Genomic DNA, 24,027 nt, shown 5'->3' with positions numbered 1-24,027 from the left:
ATACGCAAATCAATCAGTGTCCTACACCATATTAATAAATTGTAGAATAAAAACTATATAATCATCTCAATAGATGCAGAAAAAGCTTTTGACAGAATTCAACAGCTGTTTATGATAAAAACTCTCCAGAAAGTGGGCATAGAGGGAACCTACCTCAACATAATAAAGGCCATATACTACAAACCCACAGCAAACATTATTCTCAATGATGAAAAACTGAAAGCATTTCCTCTAAGATCAGGAACGAGACAGGATGTCCACTCTCACCACTGTTATTCAACATAGTTTTGGAAGTCCTAGCCGCGGCAATCAGAGAAGAAAAAGAAAAGGAATACAAATTGGAAAAGAAGAAGTAAAACTGTCACTGTTTGCAGATGACATGATACTATACATAGAGAATCCTAAAGATGCCACCAGAAAACTACTAGAGCTAATCAATGAATTTGGTAAAGTTGCAGGATACAAAATTAATGCAAAGAAATCTCTTGCATTCCTATACACTAATGATGAAAAATCTGAAAGAGAAATTAAGGAAACACTCCCATTTACCACTGCAACAAAAAGAATAAAATACCTAGGAATAAACCTACCTAGAGAGGCAAAAGACCTGTATGCAGAAAACTATAAGACACTGTTGAAAGAAATTAAAGATGATACCAACAGATAGAGAGATATACCATGTTCTTGGATTGGAAGAATCAATATTGTGAAAATGACTATACTGCCCAAAGCAATCTACAGATTCATTGCAATCCCTATCAAATTACCAATGTCACTTTGTACAGAACTAGAAAAAAAAAATCTTAAAATTTGTATGGAGACACAAAAGACCCCGAATCGCCAAAGCAGTCTTGAGGGAAAAAAATGGAGCTGGAGGAATCAGACTCCCTGACTTCAGACTATACTACAAAGCTACAATAATCAAGACAATATTGGTACTGGCACAAAAACAGAAATATAGATCAATGGGACAGGATAGAAAGCCCAGAGATAAACCCACACACCTATGGTCAACTAATCTATGACTAAGGAGGCAAGGAGATACAATGGAGAAAAGACAGTCTCTTCAATAAGTGGTGCTGGGAAAACTGGACAGCTACCTGTAAAAGAATGAAATTAGAACACTCCCTAACACCATACACAAAAATAAACTCAAAATGGATTCGAGACCTAAATGTAAGAATGGACACTCTAAAACCCTTAGAGGAAAACAGGAAGAACAATCTTTGACATAAATCATAGCAAGATATTTTTTGATACACCTCCTAGGGTAATGGAAATAAAAACAAAAATAAACAAATGGGACCTAATGAAATTTCAAAGCTTTTGCACAGCAAAGGAAACCATAAACAAGACGAAAAGACAACCCTCAGAATGGGAGAAAATGTTTGCAAACGAATCTTAGAACCAAGGATTAATCTCCAAAATATATAAACAGCTCATGCAGCTCAATATTAAAAAAACAAACAACCCAATCCTAATACGGGCAGAAGACCTAAATGGACATCTCTCCAAAGAAGGCATACAGATGGCCAAGAAGCACATGAAAAGATGCTCAACATCACTAATTATTAGAGAAATGCAAATCAAAACTACAATGAGGTATCACCTCACACTGGTTAGAATGGGCATCATCAGAAAACCTACAAACCAAGAAATGCTGTGGAGGGTGTGGAGAAAAGGGAACCCTCTTGCACTGTTGGTGGGAATGTAAACTGATACAGCCACTATGGAGAACAGTATGGAGGTTCCTTAAAAAACTAAAAATAGAATTACCATATGACCCAGCAATCCCACTACTGGGCATATACCCTGAGAAAACCAAAAGTCAAAAAGAGTCATGTACCAAAATGTTCATTGCAGCTCTATTTACAATAGCCCGGAGATGGAAACAACCTAAGTGCCCGTCATCGGATGAATGGATAAAGAGGATGTGGCACATATATACAATGGAATATTACTCAGCCATAAAAAGAAACGAAATTGAGCTATTTGTAATGAGGTGGATAGACCTAGAGTCTGTCATACAGAGTGAAGTAAGTCAGAAAGAAAAAGACAAATACCGTATGCTAACACATATATATGGAATTTAAGAAAAAAATGTCATGAAGAACCTAGGGGTAAAGCAGGAATAAAGACGCAGACCTCTTAGAGAACGGACTTGAGGTTATGGGGAGGGGGAAGGGTGAGCTGTGACAGGGCGAGAGAGAGTCATGGGCATATACATAGTAACAAACGCAGTAAGGTAGATAGCTAGTGGGAAGCAGCCGCATGGCACAGGGATATTGGCTCGGTGCTTTGTGACAGCCTGGAGGGGTGGGATGGGGAGGGTGGGAGGGAGGGAGACGCAACAGGGAAGACATATGGGAACATATGTTTATGTATGACTGATTCAATTTGTTATAAAGCAGAAACTAACACACCATTGTAAAGCAATTATACCCCAATAAAGATGTTAAAAAAAAAATAAAATAAATATTCAGATTTCACAAAAAAAAAAAAAAAGACACATGCACCCCAATGTTCATTGCAGCACTATTTACAATAGCCAGGTCATAGAAGCAACTAAATGCCCATTGACAGATGAATGGATAAAGAAGATGTGGTACATATGTACAAATGGAATATTACTCAGCCATAAAAAGGAACGAAATTGGGTCATTTGTAGAGACGTGGATGCATCTAGAGACTGTCATCCAGAGTGAAGTATGTCAGAAAGAGAGAAACAAGCAGGTGCATTTTGTTTCCTCCAGCCTAATAAGAATAACTGTCCCCCCAGAACAGTTTTATGAATTGTTGGCTATACACTGTTGAATGAATCCAGTTTTTAAAAGGTCAGATATTGTGTTACCTGAGTGAGTTATCTAGAATCTGTTCTTCAACAGTTGAGAATTATTTAAGATAAGATCAGTATTCCTTTTTAACTTAAGCATTATTTTGATCTTACAACCTCTGTGACTTTAACAAATAGTCATTTATTTGAAGTGACATTTTTCTGACGTTACATTATTCTTGAACGCTAGATGGTGTGTTGGGACCCATACCCCGGGATGAAGAACAGCACCAAAACAAGAAGCTGCGTCTTGCAAACCACTAAGAAGTCTTGTGTAAACTAGGGTGAAGGCCTCAAGAATTTTTATTGCACTTTTAAAATCCAGCCTTCTTAACTCAGAAAATAAGAATGGATTTTGGATATAATTGAAAAAAATTTTTAAAGAAAGCTAATTTATTACTAGCATATGAATGATATTAATGAGAATATTTTTATTTTAGATTTGTGTGTTTTCCAGAGTATAGTGGTGTGTTTTTTTATTACACTGAATGAGGTATCAATAATTTAATGAGACCCAGTTCAATCGGCCATACAGATTGATTTCTCCTTGTCTTAGCTTTACATTAACCAGTTTGAAAGGGGCTGGTTTATTGGATCACACATCTCAGCAAAGAATTACATACCTTTTCAGAAATATTAATTTTTAAAAATAAATTTATTTATTTATTATTTTTGGCTGCATTCGGTCTTCGTTGCTGCACACGGGATCTCTCTAGTTGTGGCGAGCGGGGGCTACTTTTCGTTGCGGTGCGCGGGCTTCTCATTGCAGTGGCTTCTCTTGTTGTGGAGCAGGGGCTCTAGGCACGCGGGCTTCGGTACTTGTGGCTCGCAGGCTCTAGAGCGAAGGCTCAGTAGTTGTGGCACACGGGCTTAGTTGCTCTGCGGCATGTGGGATCTTCCCCAACCAGGGCTTGAACCCATGTCCCCTGCATTGGCAGGCGGATTCTTAACCACTGCGCTACTAGGGAAGCCCAGAAATATTAATTCTTTTGGATTATGAAGGTGATAATTAGTAAACTACTCCAGGAAAATAAACGGCAACCTGGCCATTTTTAAGTCAGTGTGTGGCTCACAAAAAGTTCCCATTTATACTCAAAGCTTTCTAATAATCAGAATTTACTTAATTAGGATTGAGTCATAAAAATGAAGTTGGTGGACCTGGTCTCCATTATAAAAGTACATTCCTAACAAGGTTATTAATTTTTCTTCAGTCTTTCGATATGTAGAAATCACGATCATTTGTTGGACTAGGGTGTTTTTATATCACTGATTTTGGGTAGCAAAAGGAAGAGAATATAATTCTGAGACAGTATTACTATTTGATATCACTGACTCTTTAAACCACTAACAACAAACTTCAAATTTGGTTATGATGTTAACAGAGAAGAAATATTTTAGTCTGGAATACTGAAACTAGCCTTTTTCAAGTTCCATTCATAAATGCTGCCCATTATTCCCTCCATATAATTAGCACAGAATGTCTCATGGCTTTGAATGGAAAGCCTTATAAAAACACTTGCAAACCTTAAGAATACTGAAAGTCTTGACAGTAAACGTTATGGTCAGTTCAGTTATTTTCCAAATTGCTCTTCGTGAGTCCTCTCATTTTTATTTGCTGAGAAACTTTCAGAAAATTAGCCCGAGTCAGAGAGGGATTTGCATGGCCTGTGGCCTGCAGGCCTGGGGTGTGACATGCTGAGGAACGACTGCCCTGGTTATATGTGGGGAATCAGGTTCGCCTCTGCTGTTGCCCCCTTTCCAGGGCATCACATATCATCACAAGGCCTCCTATCAGTTTCTCAGAATTTTACACAGGACAGTCCACATGTTGACCGATGTCCCTGCTTGGACAGCAGCGTGCTTAGGTCCTCCGGGGGTTTAGTCATCATACCTGGCAGTTGAGAACTGCTGTAAACATTTCACCACAGATGTAGGACATGGAATAGAGAGGGATGGGAGGAAAGATGCCTTTAGAGGTAATTAAGGCTAATTTGAAAACCAGTGGTTAAGCTATTCTTTAACATTTATCGATATTAAATATTGAGATTTGCTTACATTATGCTTAAGTTCATCTTATATGATGTGTTGTTTTCAACTGATGTCAGCTACATCAACTATTTTGTAAATCAATGAGCAAATGTTTTGCCAGTTTTGTGGATTTATGTGTTGGACATAGTGGGGAATATCAGAAGGGAGAAACATACAAATGGGAAGAGCTATGATTAGGAAATGGAAAACTGGTTATTTCTGTAGCACTATTAAAATGGTCATGATAATGCCATATCTTCTTCTGTACAACTGGCCGGATTTCAACATTTATTGAGAGTTTACCATGTAGTACCAGAAGGAAAGCTCTTTGAGTGTAGGGATGTGTGTATGTATGTATGTGTGTGTGTGTGTGTGTGTGTGTGCGCGCGCGTGCACACACGTGTGTATTTAAACTGCTGAATCCAGTACCTACAACAGTGTCTGGCACATAACAGGCATTCAATAAATATTTGTTGATTGACTGAATGACTGCTAGACTCTGGCTGGACCCTGTAGATGAGATGTGTAAGAAATGCGTCCTGACCTCAGGAAGCTCACAGTCTAGCGGAAGTTGCAGGCATGAAATCAAGCAATAGAGTGATTCTCAGAAGGGGGTCCCTGGACCAGCAGCATTAGCCTCGCCTGGGGACTCGTTAGAAGTGCAAGTTCTCAGGCCCACCCAAATCTACTGAGTCAGAAACTCTGGGGGCGGGGCCCAGCATTCCCTCCAGGTGATTCTGATGACCCTCAAGGTTGAGAACCGCCCTGTGGATGTAACTGTAGGAACAGTGGTGGCACAAAAGAGGACAAGCATACACTCTGGTGAGTCATGGAGAAAGGGTCTTGTAGAAGTGGAGGTCCTGAAGGGGCTACAGGGTGTTGCCAGGCAAACAGTGGGGGTGAGATGAACTTCTGGGAGAAAGTAATGGAGACAGATGGTCACACTGGGAAGCAGGAAAGGGAAGTGTCAGGGACTCGCACAAAGATTGCTGAGCTGTACCAAGAGCGCCCTGGGGTAGCCCCCTGCCTAAAATCTAGGAATTCACAGTCAAGAGGGTTCATCCCTTAGTGTGAGAAATCAAAATTTACACTTAAAAATACATCATCCTTAATTTCAAAGATGGGGAGGATAATAGTGAATTCATAATTTGAAAAAAAGAGCTCTGCATTTGTTTACTGCCAAGTGACAATATAATATTGCCACCTGGAGGCGGGGTGGGTGTGGGCCTGGCTCGCCACCCAGCTGTCAGGTAGAGTGCATGCAGGTTTACATGTACTGTTTCATTGCATCACTGCCAAAGCTTTTTCTTTTATTCAGCTTTTCTATGGGTTTCTCTTCCTCAGTTACTTATTGAGTTTGAGAATATACCTTCTCTCATAAATCTTCCTCGTTTTATGCGTGAACAGTTCAGCTTTAAGATCTGCCACAACAATCTGCTTTTGACCCACTTTAGAGCAGTTTTTTGAAGTTCTGGTATTGCCAATAGTGGCCACTTGGCATTTAGCTGAGGCTATTACTGTTGCTTTTTAGGATTAAGCAACAGTTTAGAACCTTCAATTCATGTGTAATATTCTTCAGGGTTTTTTTTTTTTTGCTATCATTTAAAATTATAACATTTCTGATATACAAGAAAAGTTAAGAGCCCCATTAATCAGTATCAGTTGAAAATGAGACCCATTTAAAATGGAATACCCTTTAGAACCTTGTCCATAAAAATGTATTTATTCAATGAATTGCATTCAAATAGAGTCAGATTTCAAAGGAACTCAGATCTCATCTGTTTAGAATACTCCTTTATAGTTCTGGAAACAGAAGCATCCAGAAGGTGAATGATTTCTTCAAGTCTAGTTCAGAATGTCACAAAGGCCTAAATCAGTATCAGGGGTTTTTTTTGTCCATTTTCAGTTTTGCTTTTAATGTAAGTGCACATTTGTCCTGTACATGTTGACATGTTGGCTGATTTTAACATGTATATGACAGTAATAAAAGACTTCCATTACTATAAATTATTTTTTAGTAAAATTACACCTACACATTTTAAATGAGCAAATAGTCCTATAAACCTTATTTTGAAACAGTAAGTCTCACGCTGTCCTCTGTATCACCCCACCCCAGAGGCCACCAGGCTCAATTATTTTAGCTGAATTATTTTGTATTTATTTCCAAATCTCCAAATCACATGTTCCTTACTAGTGTTTCAGTTTTAGGTATTTTCTTTTGAATTACCATTATGAAAGAGCTTTCTTTCACCTCACTCTCTCCACCCACTTCCATCTTTCCATCCTCCCCACATTCTTTTATTTTGGTGGCATCAATATTCATTGTCTGGTATTATGACTATGTAAATGCTACTCACAGGTTTGTCATGTTGTGTACTGTGATTACTTTCCCTTTCCTTATAAAATTTATTCTTCTGAATTTAAAATTTGACTTTTTTTGAAGGGGGGGAGCTTGGTTTTCTGTATTTTATTGCTAACCTGTAGCCAAACTCTTCTCCCAGTTGTGTGACCAACTCTTCTCCCAGTTGTGTGACCTTCTCTCAGTATGCTGAAGCACATTGAGTGTCCTAAAAAGCTCTTCTTATTGAAGAAATCCCTCCTAGAGCCTCTGACCACCTCTAGCCTGGGCTAATTGGTCACTAGACCTTCTGCACTGCTGGCTTCCCGGGGTCTTCCTCCACAGGTCTGCTGGAGGGAGTTGGGGGGCATTCTTCACCCTCTCCTTGAATTGGAACACCTGTTTCCTGGGATCCAGTCTTTTTCTCAGTTTGGTGGGCATATCTTTCAGAAGGGCTCTGAGAAAAGGGTACATGGTGGTGGGATGACTGTCAGACAAGACTACTGTTGGGGAACATTTTAGATGCTATGAGTATCTGCAGATGTCTTTATTCTACCCTCAATTTAATTGATAGTTTGTTGGGTGTAGAATTCTAGATTGGGAATAACTTCCCCTCAGAATTTTGAAGGCATTGTTTCATGATCCTAGTTACACTACTAGAATAAGTTTCAAGGTTTGGGTTGTCAATCAGACTCACAGGAATCAATGAAGGGGGACTTCCCTCGTGGCGCAGTGGTTAAGAATCTGCCTGCCAATGCAGGGGACAGTTCGAGCCCTGGTCCGGGAAGATCCCACATTCTGCGGAGCAACTAAGCCCACGCCACAACTACTGAGCCTGCGCTCTAGAGCCCGCGAGCCACAACTACGGAAGCCCGTGCGCCTAGAGCCCGTGCTCCACAATAAGAGAAGCCACCGCAATGAGAAGCCTGCGCACCGCAACAGAGAGTAGCCCCCGCTCGCTGCAACTAGAGAAAACCCTGCGTGCAGCAACAAAGACCCAATGCAGCCAAAAATAAAAATAAATAAATTTATAAACAAAGAATCCACAAGGGTTACTTGGCAGCAGATGCTTAGAACAATGTAGAACACAGCACAGCCTCATGTACCACAGCAGCCTCCCGAGACCTCACAGTCACAGGCACGGCTTCCAAAATGCCACCATTGAGTCCTCTTTTCTCTTTGTCCTATAAGTTTATGTTTAAAACACAACTCCTTTACTTTCATTTTATGATTTTGGGGGAGAAAAAAGAGGTAAATTAATGTTTGTTCACTTCCATTTTTGTATTTTCTGTAATGTTCTGGCTTTAAGCATGAAATTCCTTTCCCACAGTCATTTTAAACATTTTTATTAATATATTTAGTATAAATAGCCGCCCCCTAATATCATTATGTATCTTTTCCTTGGGGATAAGCCCCAAAGATATTGTGTCAGAGGAGTATGTGTTCTGCTTAGGGCCATTTTTAAGACTTGATGCAGATGAGGAATACCTGAAAACTACGGATTTTCTAAGACACAACCTTTGGGGATAAAGAATTAAATCTTGTTCAACATCATAGCATTTGGGTGTCTTTCTATTTGTTATTTCTGATTGTATATTTTAAAAGGCTTGAAAATAGAAACACTTTACCAGGCTAACCATGTATTTTGGTTCTTGTTTAACTCTCATCTCTGCTGGAATTGGTCCACTAGGTGGCTTCAGGCTCAAGTTTATTTGCAAACCATATATCTGATAAAGAGTTAATACCCAAAATATACAAAGAACTCATAAAAATCAACATTAATAGAACAAAGCACCCAGTTAAAAAAGATGGGCAGACATCTGAATAGACAATTTTCCAAAGAAAACATACAGATGACCAACAGGTACATGAAAAGATGCTCAGCACCACCAATCATCAGGGAAACCCCAATCAGAATCACGATGAGATATCATCTCACAGCTGTCAGAATATTCTGTTATCACAAAGACAGCAACGAATGTTGACAACGATGTATAGAAAAGGTAACCATTGTGCACTGTTGGTGGGAAGTAAATTGGTGCAGCCACTATGGAAAAAAAGTATGGCTATTTCTCAAAAAAAATTAAAAATAGATCTACCATATGTTCCAGCAATTCCAATTCTGGGTATTAAGCAAAAACACTAATTGGAAAATATATATGCACCACTACATTCACTGCAGCATTATTTATAATAGCCAACCCAATTGCCCATCAATTAATGGATAAAGAAGTTACACACACACACACACACACAATAACTGTATGATTTCAATTATTTGTGTAATCTAAAAAACGAAGCAAATGAACATATAACAAAACAGAAACAGATTTGTAAATACAGAGGAAAAAACAGGTGGTTGCCAGAGGAGAGGGGGGGTGGGAGGAGGAAAGAAATAGGGGAAGGAGATCAAGAGGTACAAACTTCCAGATGCAAATAAGAAACAGTCTTGGGTATGAGATTTGGGAAATACAGTCAGTAATTATGTAATGTCTTTGTATGGTGACATATCATAAACAGACTTACTGTGTTGATCATTTTAAAATGTATAGAAATATCAAATCACTATGTTGGGCAACTGGAACTACCAGTGTTGTAGGTCAATTATAGTTCAAAAACAAACTCACAGGAAAAGAGGTTTGTCCTTACCAGAGGCAGTGTGTGCGTGGAGAAGGAATTGGACGAAGGCAGCCAAAAGTTACAAACTTCCAGTCACAAGATAAATAAGTACTAGGGATGTAATGTACAACATGATAAATTTAATTAACACTGCTGTATGTTATATATGAAAGTTGTTAAGAGAGTACATCCTAAGAGTTATCACAAACGTTTTTGCTATTTCTTTAATTTTGTATCTATATGAGATGAATGTTCACTAAACTGATTGTGATAATCATTTCATGATGTCTGTATGTCAAATCATTATGCTGTATACCTTAAACTTGGGTACAGTGCTGTATGTCGATTATATCTCAATAAAACTTAAATAAATAAATGAATAACACATTAATAAACCTAACTTAGGAAAAAACTTTATAGCAAGATTAAGTGAATCCTATGCCAGGACTCCAATGTTTTGGTTGTTAGGAAGTATATTAATATAACTAATCAGCTTACAAATTCAGGAAAGGCATGTGACCAACTTGATAGATACAAATCAAGTAGCATGGTAGAATATTACAGGTAAAAATTATAGAAATAAAGAAGATATTAATGCATATGTACTCAAAGAAATGTCACATACCCACAACACTAGTTCACCTATAGAGAAATAATAGATTAATTTCCTCTAATTGTGAGATCACTAGGAGACATGAACACCTAACTTACTTAACACTTTGAGGTATTAGTAAAAAAAAAAAAAACACCACTGGAAAAGAAGGATTAAAATTATCTCCATTTGCAGAGCATATGGATATATATCTAGTAAGCCCAAAGAACAACTGGAAATTTGTTACAGAAAATAAGACAATAAAATATTTTAAAAACTATAACATAAGCATGTAGTACACAGTTCATATAGACATATCGCAAGCAGTTACCAGGTATGTTAAAAGGGAGGCTGCAATTTTTAAAGTATAAAATAAAAATAAGAACACGTGAAAAGCCTACATGAATAAAATTATCATGAACTCCTTATATAGATAATACAGATTCGAAGAAAAGGAAAAATCGATTTCCTTAAATATAATAAGAAATCATATATAGAGAAAAATATACCAATATGCATATGTGTATGTATATATTTGTGTGTATATGTGTATGTGTATACATATATATACACACACACACAAGTGTTTTTCTGGGGATAGATAATTTATTTACATAAAATGAGAATATAAAATGTACATAAAATAGAGTTATTTTATGAAATAAAAGATTAGTTATTAACTTAAATATATTTTACATGCAAGATACTTTATATATGTTTCATGGAAACTACAGAGAAAAAAATCTATTGTAGTTACACAAAAGATTAATCCTTTTTCTTTAAAAAGAATTAATTCATATCACATCAAAAAAAATACAAAGAAACTACAACAACAACAATAACAGAAAATAATGAAAGTCCTTATCAACAATTAAACATTAACAGATGAAATTCTCCAATTAAATGACACAAAGTGGTTGAATTAATTTAAAAAAAGAACCTACAGGGAATTCCCTGGTGGTCTAGTGGTTTCACTGCCGGGGACCTGGGTTCAATCCCTGGTCGGGGAACAGGGATCCTGCAGGCAGCATGGCGTGGCCAAAATAAAAAATAATTTTAAAAAGAACCTACAATATGCTCTCTACAAGAGATTCAATTTAACTTTAAGGACGTATATAGGTTAAAGTGAGAGGATGTAAAAATATATTCCATGCAAATGGCAACCCCAAAGAGAGCAGGAGTACCTATACTTAGATAATACATATTTTCAATCAAAATCAGTCACGAGACAATGTTACTATACAGTGATAAAGGAGTCAAATTATCAAGAGAATATTACAAGTATAAATATGCACCCAACACTGGAACATGTAGACATTTAAAGCAAATATTAACAAAACTACATACAGAAAAAGCAATAAAGTAACAGGGTACTTCAATACCCCATTTGTAAATGTGGATAGATCATCCAGGCAGAAAATTCATGAGAAAACATTGACCTGCACAACACTTTAGAAAAGTAAACCTAACGGAAATATACAGAACATGCCATCCAAGGGCACCAGAAAACACAGTCTTTTCAAGGGCACATAAAACATTCCCAGGGATATGTCATTCCTGGGCCAAAAAGCCAACTTTAACACATTTAAGACTAAAATCTTATCTCAAAGCTTTCCAACCACAATGATATGGAGCTAGAAATCAATAGGAGAAAAGTCTGGAAATTTTACAAATACATGGAAATTAAACAACACATTCCTGAATAACCAGTGGGTCAAAGTAGAAATCGAAAGAGAAATTAGACAGTATCTTGAAAAAATATAAATACAAAATATCACAATTTAGGGAATACATCAACAGTAGTTCTTATGTGCCTACATTTTAAAAAATGAAAGTTTTCAAAAACAACCTAACTTTGCACATCAAGAAAGTAGGAAAATAAAGAATTAAGCACAAGATTAGAAGAAAGGAAAGAGCAAAGATTAGAGGATAAACAATGGATAAAGAGACTAGAAAAAAAAATCAAGCTACGAGTTGGTTTTAAAAAATAAAGCAAACTGACAAACTTTTAGCTAGACTAACCAAGGAAAAAAGAGAAGTCAAAAAATCTGATAAATGGAAGAGGAGACATCAAAGAAATACAAAGGACCATAAGAGTATATTATTAACAATTACATACCAACAAATTAGATAAATTATAATAAATTCCCAAAGCATGAATCTACCAAGACTGAATCATGAAGAGAAAGTCTGAACAGACCAATAATAAATGAGGACATTGAAACAACAAACATAAACCTCCCGACAAAGAAAAGCCCAAGACCAGATGGTTTCACTGGTGAATTCTACCAAACATTAAAAAACTGGACTTCTCCAGTGGCGTAGTGGTTAAGAGTCCGCCTGCCAATGCAGGGGACACGGGTTCAAGCCGTGGTCCAGGAAGATCCCACAAGCCGTGGAGCAACTAAGCCCATGCACCACAACTACTGAGCCTGAACTCTAGAGCCGGAGAGCCACAACTACTGAAGCCCGCGCACCTAGAGCCTGTGCTCCACAACAAGAGAAGCCACCGCAGTGAGAAGCCCACGCACCACAACAACGAGTAGCCCCCGTTCGCTGCAACTGGAGAAAGCCTGCGTGCAGCAACGAAGACCCAATGCAACTAAAAATAAATTTAAAAAAATAAAATAAAAAATTTAAATTTATAAAAAAAATCATTCTCAATGATTTCTCAATTTCATTCTCAAAATCATTCTCAATTCACCAATCATTCTCAAACTCTTCCCAAAAAATTGAGGGAAGACTCCCAAGCTCATTTTATGAGTTCAGCATTACTCTGACACCAAAGCCAGATAAGGAACACTACAAGAAAATAAATCTAGGGGCTTCCCTGATGGCGCAGTGGTTGAGAGTCCGCCTGCCGATGCAGGGGACACGGGTTCGTGCCCTGGTCCGGGAAGATCCCACATGCCGCGGAGCGCCTAGGCCCGTGAGCTATGGCCGCTGAGCCTGCGCGTCTGGAGCCTGTGCTCCGCAACGGGAGAGGTCACAACAGTGAGAGGCCCGCGTACCGCAAAATAAATAAATAAATCTATAGGCTGATATTCCTCATGAACATAAATGCAAAAATTCTCAGCAAAAGTCTAAATAAATCAATAAGGGTGATACACATTGCTAAAAGAATGAATATATGATCCTTTCAATAGATGCAGAAAAAGCAATTGACAAAATTCAAAACATTTTTATGACAAAAGCTCTCAAAAAATTGGGAACAGAAGAAGCATGCCTCAAAATAAGACCATATAATACACATCCACAACTAACCTTGTACTGTACCTTGTAACCCTGAATGGTGAAAAATTCAAAGCTTTTCCTTTTTAATCAGGAACAAGATAAAGGGTATCCACCCTCACTACTCTTATTAAAGACAGTACTGAAGTCCTAAGCAGAGCAATATGACACAAAAATAAGAAATAAAAAGGCATTCAAAATGGATAGGGAAAAGTAAAGCTTCCTCTGTTTTCAGAAAGCATGATCTTATATACGACCTCTCCTCTCCCCCAATATGGTGAAAATAAATTCAATAAAGTTGCAGGACATAGAACCAACATACAAAAGCCAGTTGCATTATATGCAACAGTAACAAAATATTTGAAAGAAATAAAATAATTCCATTTACAAGTAATTGTTGTCCTCGACCACCCTAAGGGTCCCCGGGCGTCTGTGACAGCACGGGTCCGACCTCTTTAGTCGGCTGAGGCACCCATCCCCCGTCCCCTCCCCCCGGTACTTTATCTAATAGCGGAAGGAGTGCAGAGGCACGTGGCTAAATCAGGAAACCTGCGAGCGCGTGGATGAGTTTTACGCCCGAGAGCTCGAGAGGCAATTAAACATTATTGGAACCCACTGTAAGCGCCGGGAGGGGAGGTTAGGAGGCGGAGTCCCGCCGCAGCGGGTCCCGCCCCAGGACCCCGCACAGACACGCCCCCGCCCCTTCCCCGCCGTCAGGAGGAGGGGCTCTGCACCTCCCCCTCCCTGATTCCCCTCAGGACGCTCAGGTTTCCACCCCCACCCCGGGGCCCAAGCAAGCCGGGCGGAGGTCTGGGGCGAGATGAGGGACCCAAATTCCTCCGGACTAAGGAGGCAGCTCTTCCTAAAGAGCAGTCGCAGCTCCGAGCGAATCCCTGCGGCTCGAAAGTTGGCCTCGCGACCCCCCGCCCGCCCCCGCAGGAGGTGCAGGGTGCGGGCCAGCTTACCTGGCCCGAGGCCCCAGGGGCGGCCGGGGCCTCAGCGGGCGCGGTCCGTCTTAGCGCAGCGGCCGAGCGGCCATGGACTGGGTCCGCGTCGGGCCGCCCTCCCCTCCGGCTCCCGGGCAACTCAGCTAGGGCGGATGGACGCCAAGAGAGGCCGTGCAGGGAGTTCGGGCTCCATTCCGGGCGGCGGGGCACTGGGCCCTCAGTCACTTGCAGGGCCTTTTATCCGTTCCCTTCCTCGCCCCACCCCGGGCGCTAAACGTCAGGTGCCCCGGATTTAGGGCAGGTGGCGGGCTTCTAGTCATGTGACCCGGCTCCACTCACTCTGCCTCCCGAGCCTGAAACTTCAAAAGTCGGAAACTTCTCCTTGATCCCAGCACCTAACATAACTTTTGACGTAAAGGCTGGGATCAATGACTGTACAACAGATGGATAAGCGAGAACCTTCTGCTGAGGGAAGGGGTGTGGGGACAGGAGGGGGAGGCTCAGATGGAAAGGGAAGAAGGAAGTTGGGGGAAAACTCTCAGAGAGGAAGGGCACAGGTATGAGCACAGCCCACCCACCAAAATACCACCGCTTTTACAGGCTCCACGTTTTACAGGACCACCAGCCCCGTTTCCCAGATGCCAACACCCACGCAGGCTTACAGCTTGCAAACTGCAAGCCCAAGAGTCAAGCCGGGTATTTCTGGGTCCAGAGTCTTGCTTCTGGAGAAGCAAAGGGCAGTCACACCGCAAACAGCCTGTGAGGCTGTCCAGCCACTGGGCCACCTGACCAGGCTGGAAGTGCCCCGTCGGATGCTGAAGGGGCAGACCTCTGTCCTCTGTGTGATGCGAGGCAATTTGGGCCAGAAAGTCAGAAACGCCCGGTTACCAACCCCTCCTCTCTGGGCACGTCCTTGGGGTTCCTCCATCCCCGTCTCCCAGCCTGGCTGGCTGGGCGGGAGCCACAGGTGGGTTCGCTCTAAGGCCAACTCTTAGCCCTTCCTCCTGCCTCCCTCCCCAGCCCTGGGGGCTGCACTGACTGGCCTTGGGCACCTGCCAGCCTGATTTTGTTCCTCCTTTCCCTTTAAGCACAATGAAGTGCCCTACAGAGGTTTCGAATCTCTTGAAGAAAGAAGCTCTTTTAGTCAATACACCTTGACCCTGAGAAGGTGGTTTCTAGAATGAACCTGAAATACTGTATTTTTCTCCATGTGTTTCCAAGAAGAGAGAGCTCTAGTTTTCTAAGTCAAAAGAAATACAAAGTTATAAATACGATGTTGTGAGCCAGATGGAAAATCAACATTTTAGAAAGTTTATTCTTTTTGAATGGACCTTTCATTGAAGACAGAATAAAGGATTCCCCTGCAGATTCCTTGAACTGTAAACACATAAAATCCCTCTGGACTTGATTGATTCAGTTGTGACATTTAAAAGAGAAAGCTAAAACTGTGCATGAGCAATTCTTCTTGACAAAACCGTTCGATCAGTCAGCCCCCTTAAATCCCGTGACCCCTGTAGATCAAACAGGCCCCTTAAATCCTGAGACCCCCTTTGATTTATCAGCCCCCTTAAATCGAGTGACCCTTGTTGATTCATTAAGTTCCCTTATATCATGACCCTTTTTGATTAAAATAGCCCCCTTAAATCCTGTGACCCCTGTGTGATCAAGCAGCCTCCTAAAATCCCGTGACCACCGTTAGACCTATCAGCGGCCTTAAATCCCATGACCTTCTTTGATTCAATTAGTACCCTTAAATCCTGTGACCCCTGTTCGTTCAGTCAGCAAGATAGCGGTTCTGGTTTCACAGGGAAATATCAGGAAGTGTTATCTATCAACAGCACAGTCCTATTTAGGCAAGTTCAGGCAAAAAACAAACAAACAAAACAAACTTTTGAGTTCTGTATACATATCCTACTATTTAAGACTTGCAGACCATTTATCTCTTTTTCCTTAACTTTAGAATTTCCATTCAGCTAAAAACACATTTGAATCTTTTATTCTGGTTGCTTTGCACCTAATGAGGCTTAAATTATGGCTTTAGCATTTTTAGCAAAGTTCTTCTGAATGATAAACGATTTACGATTTTCTTTTGTCCTCAGTTGCTTTACCTGCCTTTCAGGAACCGCTCTCATTTTCAAGAACTTGAGAGTGAGACTTTGTGATTTGAGGAATTCCAGAAGAGGATGCATCCTTATAAGGTTAAAAAGAAAAAATAGTGTCATTTAGTAGTGTACAGAAGTGTGAGGGCCAAGATAAAGGATGAAGTTCCAGCTTCTTAAAAGTGTGGAGGAAGGGGTCTGCTGGTGGCGATAAAGACATGGGTTAGAATGTTTCATGAGGGTCACTCATCACCACCTGGTCCCCCTCCCTCTTCTGGGACCACAAGCCAGTAAAGAAGCTGGTCCCTTTCAAATTGTACACCCGTGTCCCTGAAAGGAACCAGGTGAATGTGCGTGGCTGGATCAGAGTAAAACGCACATCTAAAAGGGTCTGCGTTAATGAGGCTGAAGGGCTGGGACTACTGCCTTCGTATACAAAGGACAGTCCTTTTTATTTTATGTTATCTCTTGTCTATTTGATGACAGCCATCCTGACAGGTGTGAGGTATCTCATTGTGGTTTTGATTTGCATTTCCCTGATGATGGGTGATGTTGAGCATCTTTTCATGTACCTGTTGACCATCTGTATGTCTTCTTGGGAAAAATGTCTATTCCGTTCCTTTGCCTGTTTTTCAATTGGATTACTTGATTTTTTTGCTGTTGAGTTGTAGGAGTTCCTTATACATTTTGGGTGTTAACCCCTTATCAGATATATGATCTACAAGTTTGTTGCCCTGACTTCTGCTTTCTGGGTGACGGGGGTCCAGGCACTCGGGATCCTCTGTTTCTCACACATGTGGTTACAGTAGTGGCCGGGGCTGTGTTCTGATAAAACTGCACATGGCCGGGGATCACTAACCCCTCTTCTAGGAGGCGGCATGCGGAGTGCAGCGGTGGGCGGGCACAATTCCCCTGAAGTCATCAGTCAGATGGTCATGCGCTGTGGAGTTCACATCTCCCAGCCCCAAAGTGATGGGGCAACTTCTAAAGGGAGGACCTTGCAGCTGAAACACTGAGCAGGTGCTCTTGTTCCTTGTTGGAACGATCTGGAAACCAAGTTGTGTGGAACAGGGAACTCCCCCAAGTCACAGAAGCTCAGTTCAGACTTCCTGGGACGCCAGACCTGCTCCGAGTCACCCTCACTGAGGAGCGAAAGCCCTCAGGCAGGGACGGGAGGAGCTGCTGGATTGCCCTTGCCCTGCTGGCCAAGGAGCAGCTCTGCGATGAGTGGCACATGCCTTTTGCTTTGGGCATGTAAGAGGAGTGGTTCTTTGGGGAGACTGGCTTTCTCCTCTGGTCGAGGGCCTCCTGTGTGCCAAGCACAGCAATCCTCTGTCACGGTTGGAAAGCTAGACACAGAGAGGTCAGGGAATGTTTCCAGGTCACACAGCTGGTAGGGGCAGCGCTGGGGTCTGATGCAGACCAGATGCCCAGCCCTCACTCTCTCCACTTTCCCAGGAGCCGTCGTGATCCCACATGTCAGCGTCCCTCAGAGAGGCCCAGGCATCGGCGCCGGGAGCCTTCCCTGCCTAACAAGGCAGGACGCCGTAAGAGGGAGGACAGGATGCCCAGAGACTGCTCTCAGCGAGGGACCCAGCACACACTGGGCTGTTTCTCCTTGGAAACACATGGAGAAAAATACAGTATTTCAGGTTTATTCTAGAAACAACGTTCTCAGGGTTAAAGTGTATTGACTAAAAGACCTTCTCCGAGAGATCCTAAACCTCTGTACGGCATTTCATTGCACTTAGAGGGAGAGGAGGAATGGAATCAGGCTGGCAGGTGCCGAAGGCCAGGGCAGCCCCGGCGCGCTGGGGAGAGAGGCAGGAGGAAGGGCTGAGAGTTGGCTTTAGAGCCTATGGCCGCTAGAGGGCACCAGAGCACCGGAGGATTCCCCCGCCCTGCGGCTCCCCGGCCCGACCTCCAAGGCTGGGAGATGGGGTTGGAGATGGGGTTGGAGGAACCCCAAAAAGGTGCCCAGAGAGGCGAAGCTGGTTACAGGGCACTTCTGACTCTCTGGCCCAAATTGCCTCGTCTTCCTGTTTAGGAAGAGCTGCGCAGCATCCTAGTCTGGGGAATTTAGTCCTTCATCTCGCCCCTGCCCTCCCACCGTCTCGCTAGGCCCAGCGTAGGTGGGGAGGGGCCCCCCCCGCCCTGCGCGTCCCGGGGGAATCGTGGAGGGGGAGGCCCAGAGTCCCGCTGGAGTCGCAGCGCCCCTCCTCCCGACGGCGGGGAAGCGAGGGGGGTTGGGAGGGCTGTGCGGGGGGCGGGGTGTCCCCGGGCTGGACCTGCGGCGCTGGGACTCAGCCTTTCAACCTCCTAACCCCCCTCCCCCACCCCGCCTCCCTTTCAGTACGTTCCAGTAATATTTAACACAGATCCGTGCGCGCCACCTCCAGAGTTTATGATTCGGTGGGTCTAGTATTAGAGCCCAATAATTTGTCTCTCTGACAGTTTCTCAGGTGATGCTAATGCTGCTGGTTTGGGAACCACACGCTGAGAACCGGCGACTTAGCGATTCACTTAGACAAACTGTGCATTTTCTCTGCTGGGGGGTACAGTGGAGAACAGCACTGGTGGTGAGGAAGCGATCTGCCATCTACTGAGCACCTGTGACATCTGCCGTGTGCCAGGCACCTCAGCAGCACTTTACGCGTATTATCCTACTTAATCCTCTCACCCGGCCCGCCAATCAATTCGTAATTATTTATTGAGACCCCGTCGTGTATCATGCCATGTGCTGTGCTAGGCTCTGAGGATGTGAAACCAACCCCACAGACATAATCAGGGACACATTCTTGAGCAGATAATTATAAGGGCAATTAGCCTAATCCATAGAAAGTGGAAGACCAGAGAGTTGAAATAACTTGGCTTGGGTTACACAGCTAGTGGGTGACAGAGGAGACAAAACAAAAACCACTTCATTCCAAAATGTACAGTCCTTCCGCTAAACCAGAGGTTCTCTGGTTTTTGGTCTCAGGGACTCTTTACACTCTCAAAAATTATTAAAGACCCAAAAGATCTGTTTGAGTTAAATCTATCAACATTTACTGTACTGTATTAGAAATTAAAACAAAATGGTTCACACTTTGAGAACCACTGCACTAAACCAGGCTGCAAATAGTAACATCTTTCTGAATCCTGACTTGTTTTTTGTTTTTTTTGATTTTGGCTGCGTTGGGTCTTCGTTGCTGCGCGCAGGCTTTCTCTAGTTGTGGTGAGCAGGGGCTACTCTTCGTTGCGGAGCGTGGGCTTCTCATTGCTCTAAGATGTGCACAGATCCTCTCAGCTGACACAACCGGGCATGCTATCCCCTGGCTCCCAGGACTGCACTCAACCCTGACCAGCTACTGTGCAGAGGGGGAGTTCCTGCCACTGTTCAGGGCAGCTCATTGCTGACAGAGGTTGGAGGCGGTGTGGGAAGGGAACATCACCCCTTTTCCTGGTCCCTGTTTGGTCTCTGCCAACATGCCATGGCTCCTGTCCTGGGCAGAAACCCCTAGGCTCTCATGGCCTCAGTAAGGGTACTGAAGTGGGTTTGGTACTAAGTAGGATAAAGCTATTCTTATCCTTTGAACAACCAGGTCAATAAGGACTCTTTTTTTTTTTTTTTTTTTTTTTTTTTCATTTTGGGGAGGTTTAAGAAATGGCTGGGTGTCTACGGTCCAAAAAAAAAAAGGTGTTCCTCTGCACCAGCAAAGTTCACAGTGATAGGAAAATTCCTTGTGGGTGGGAAGGGCATTGAAGGAAGAAGGAGGAACAGGATGGAAGGAAGAAGTGAGGGAGGAGGGGAAAGTCCCTAGTTACAAGGTTTTAAATAGTTGCTTTGCTTGTCCTATGTGTTTCCCAGCGGCACTAATGGGGGAGAGTATTCAAGGAAGGGACAGGAAAGAGCAGGCAAAGAGGAGGGGACTCCTCTAACAGCCCAAGACTTTATATTCTGTGGCCGGAGGCCCATTTGCCTCTGTAAACGAGAGGTGCAGGGAAGGTGGCAGGGAGGGCTGAGGGTTGCTGGGTCTAGTGATGAAGATCAGAGACGACAAGGAGAATGGCAGCAGAGTCCTGTTTGGATCCTCACATACCATTTCCTATATGCGAGTCCCAATAACATGCACAGCATGCAGGAGGCGGCTGCGTACCAAGGGGACGCTTTTAAAAGTAAACCTTAATTAGTCCCTGGGACTCACTGAAACTAATTTTTAGAAGCAAATCACCTACTCTGATTCTAATCTTGCCAGACACCTTTATATCTGGCTTTGTCTTGTTGTTTTTTTTTTTAAGGTATCCCAAACTAGCCTGCCTAAATTAAAACATGCTTATTCACTCCATACTGCTTCCCATCAAGGGCAGGGAGTTACATTTTAAGGTTTTCACCTCAAAGAAAGAGTACTGGCCTGGGCAGAAGCGGAAGCCTGGGTCTTGGACCTGCTCAGTTCCTGATGATAAACCAAAGTGATTTCTAGACAAAAGGGGGAGGGGGGAGGACTGGGAAGGGGGAGTCTGAGGCAGTTCCGTGGTAGTTTGTCCTGAAACCCTAGCAGAGAAGCCAGTATGAGGCACCTGCTGAGAGAAGCGCCCAGAAACTGCTGGCTGCATCTGTAGGAGTTAACAGTAAAGAGGTAGGAGTGTGTTTCTGAATCAGAGTGGAAGTGTCTTAAGAGGGCCCCCACTGGTGGTCCCTGAGCTGCCTCCCTTCCACGAGTGGGAAGAGCGAAGCCCATGCAGAACTGAGATGAAGCAGGGGTGGGGTTCAGCCGGGCAAGAGCTGTGCTGTCTGTGGCAGGGAGCCCCACAAGTCAGAAGAGAAGAACTAATCATTTGTTGCAAGAAAACTTGCTGAGTACTGGGGGCAAAAGTGAGAGGGGCCACTAAAGGAAGGTGGAAGTTCTTTGATGGAGAGCAGAGAAGCCTAGGCACAGTGGCCCTGAGTCCACACTCGCCCTGATCTTTTAAAAGTGATGTGTCCCGGCTATTGTAACTAGTGCTGCAATGAACATTGGGGTGCATGTATTGTGGAACTAAGCCCAGTCAGTGTTAAGTCCTAAGTATCTCACAGATTCTAAAGCTCCTGCCTCTGAGCCCTAGGTTTGAATCCTGCCCCACCATGGGCTCAGTGGACAATCAGGCCGGTGACCCTCTCTGCGCCTCGGTTTCCACACTTGTAAAGTCAGGATAATAAGAGCACGTGCCTCACAGGTGGTTCTAAGGTTTGAGTTTAGTATTTGTGAAGCACCTAGAACAGGGCCTTCTCAGAGCAGGCACCAGCTTGGCCACAGATGTTCTTAGGGGGTCCTCACTGTCTTGCATCCCCTCACTCAGTGCTCCCCATGCCAGGCCACTCTCCTCCTGACCGACCGTGCTCTGACAGGCAGGATGCATGTCACTTCCTGCTGAAAGGCCAGCTGCCTCCATGATGGCCCGAGACCCTTTGGGTGGCATTGAAGGCTCTCCTCCCGGTTCCCTCCACGTGTCCACACGCCCAACACTCAGGGCACACACCTGTCTCTGGCCACACGTGCTTCATGCCCATGGCCCCTTTCGCCCAGATCCCACACTGGAGTGGAATTCCCTCTCCCACTGGCTGTGAGCCCCGCAGGGTAGCTGAGGGAGTTCAACATGGGAGCGTCCCCCGGGCCGGCACATCACAGACTTTACCTCATTGATTCCCTGTGAGGCAGCTCCTCTTTTTGCCTCATTTTACAGGTAGGAAACTGAAGGTCAGTGATTCTCAAGATCAAACACTTGTAGTGGAGCTGGGATTGAGTCCAGCCGTGGCTGTCCCCAATGTCTACATGGGTCCATCGACACCGCACAAACCTCTCATGTCACTTAAGAGGAAAAAACGGCCAGAGGTCTTCAAGGGGGGAAAGACATTAAGAGGATGTGGAAACACCTCCTCCAGTGCAACACATAAGTGGTGGGCTTGGGATGTGTCCGTTTAGCTGGAACACGTTCCCAGTCTCCTCTCCTGCATGGTGATGAATTAGGGCTGGGGTCAAGAAAAAGCTGGCAGGTGCAAGTGGAAATGAGGTGGCAGCCACACTTTCCCCGGGAAGGTCGGGCCATCACAGCTCAGGACGTTGCCGCAGGCCTGCTGGCTCACCCTGCCGCTGGGGCCCCAGCCTCCCTGCCCCTCCTCCGTCAGCTGCTCCAAATCTGGGCTCAGCTGGGGGAGCTGTACAGTGAGTTGTGCGGTCTTACAGTCAGCCACGGCGTCGGAGGTGGAGGCTGGGAGGCCGGGAAGGCAGTGTGGGTTCCAGATCATATCCATGGATTCCAGCTGTCCTCATGGGTGCCCACTTCAATCTATCTTCCCTTCCCTGCTGACTCAGGCCCAGTGCCATACGCAGGGGACAGGCTTACGAAGGCCACGTACCCAGCCCCCACAGCACATAGGTCTGACCCCTACAGTAACCCCCTACAGTAACTCTGTGGATCAACCCCTGACGGGCACAGAGAGTGAGTTCAATGAATGCTGGTTGAATAAATATTTTGGTTGCTTTATCTAGACTTTAAATTTCAGAACTAAAATGAGGGGAACTCATTTTTTCAACCTTCGCTAATGGATAAATTATTAATGTATATTACAACAACATGTTCTTCCAAAAGGCCCCTGTGATCACAGCTTTCACGTAACATAGATGGCTCACAGGGCAGTGATTAAATTACAATTGATATTGAGTTAATTGATGGTAAAGGGACTGGGACTTTTTGTATGGTTCTCTGACTTTCAGGGTATTGGTAATTGTACACCTTCCTCCTGGGAGGGAGTGATGAGGGACTTGGTGATCTCAACAGGATCGTTTGTACATGCATCAGAACGTCTGCCTTGTGGTAGCCCCGTGGTGCTGGGCCGCTGAGGAATCTGAAATGGAGGCACGGCTGGCTGGGCAGCAACCAATCTATCAGGAATCTAAGCTGATATTATGTCCAACTGCAGAAGTAAGTCAGGAAAACAGAAGCAGATGCAGAAGAGTGGTTTGGAATTAACACCTGTGTAGAGTCAAGAGATTGCTCAAAATGATACAGAAATTCAAGATCGAATCCCTTATCCCATGCAGAGGTCTAATTTGATCTTCCAACACCAGACAACCACATGAAGCAAAGTTACCCCCTGAAATGAAACTAGCTTTTGAAATCTTTCTATTGAGTTATCTTTAGGTGGAATGCAATATTTCCTCCTTTCCTTGGGGGCCATGATGAACGAAGTGTCTGCCCCTGGGGTGGAGTCAAAGAGCAGGCCTGGCGGGAGGCGGCCCAGACATGCAGCCTAGTTTCCGAAGACATGGACTCAGACTGGCCCTCAATCCTGGCTCTGCTGCCAGCTGTTTGACCTGGAT

The 24,027-nt window shown here is 43.6% G+C and overlaps 1 protein-coding gene and 1 long non-coding RNA gene across 3 annotated transcripts in view; one reads left to right on the top strand and one right to left on the bottom strand.

The window, feature by feature from the left end:
• CDADC1 (cytidine and dCMP deaminase domain containing 1) overlaps window positions 1-8,088 on the top strand; it is a 44,496-nt gene extending 36,408 nt beyond the window's left edge. For both annotated transcript variants that reach the window (XM_059996193.1, XM_059996192.1), the window contains one exon: window positions 3,024-8,088. In XM_059996193.1, the coding sequence (XP_059852176.1) occupies window positions 3,024-3,097 (74 nt within the window). In that variant the 3' untranslated portion in view covers window positions 3,098-8,088. The remainder of the gene's footprint in view (window positions 1-3,023) is intronic.
• The window catches only part of LOC132413918 (uncharacterized), a 43,492-nt gene extending 28,711 nt beyond the window's left edge, over window positions 1-14,781 (bottom strand). Inside the window, exon 1 of the long non-coding RNA XR_009516847.1 lies at window positions 14,607-14,781. This is a non-coding gene — a long non-coding RNA (uncharacterized lncRNA). The remainder of the gene's footprint in view (window positions 1-14,606) is intronic.
• Window positions 14,782-24,027: the final 9,246 nt, after the last annotated feature.

The sequence above is a fragment of the Delphinus delphis genome, chromosome 18 (genome assembly GCF_949987515.2).
Source record: "Delphinus delphis chromosome 18, mDelDel1.2, whole genome shotgun sequence".
Classification (NCBI taxonomy): domain Eukaryota; kingdom Metazoa; phylum Chordata; class Mammalia; order Artiodactyla; family Delphinidae; genus Delphinus; species Delphinus delphis.
This window is presented reverse-complemented; position numbering and strand designations above follow the sequence as displayed.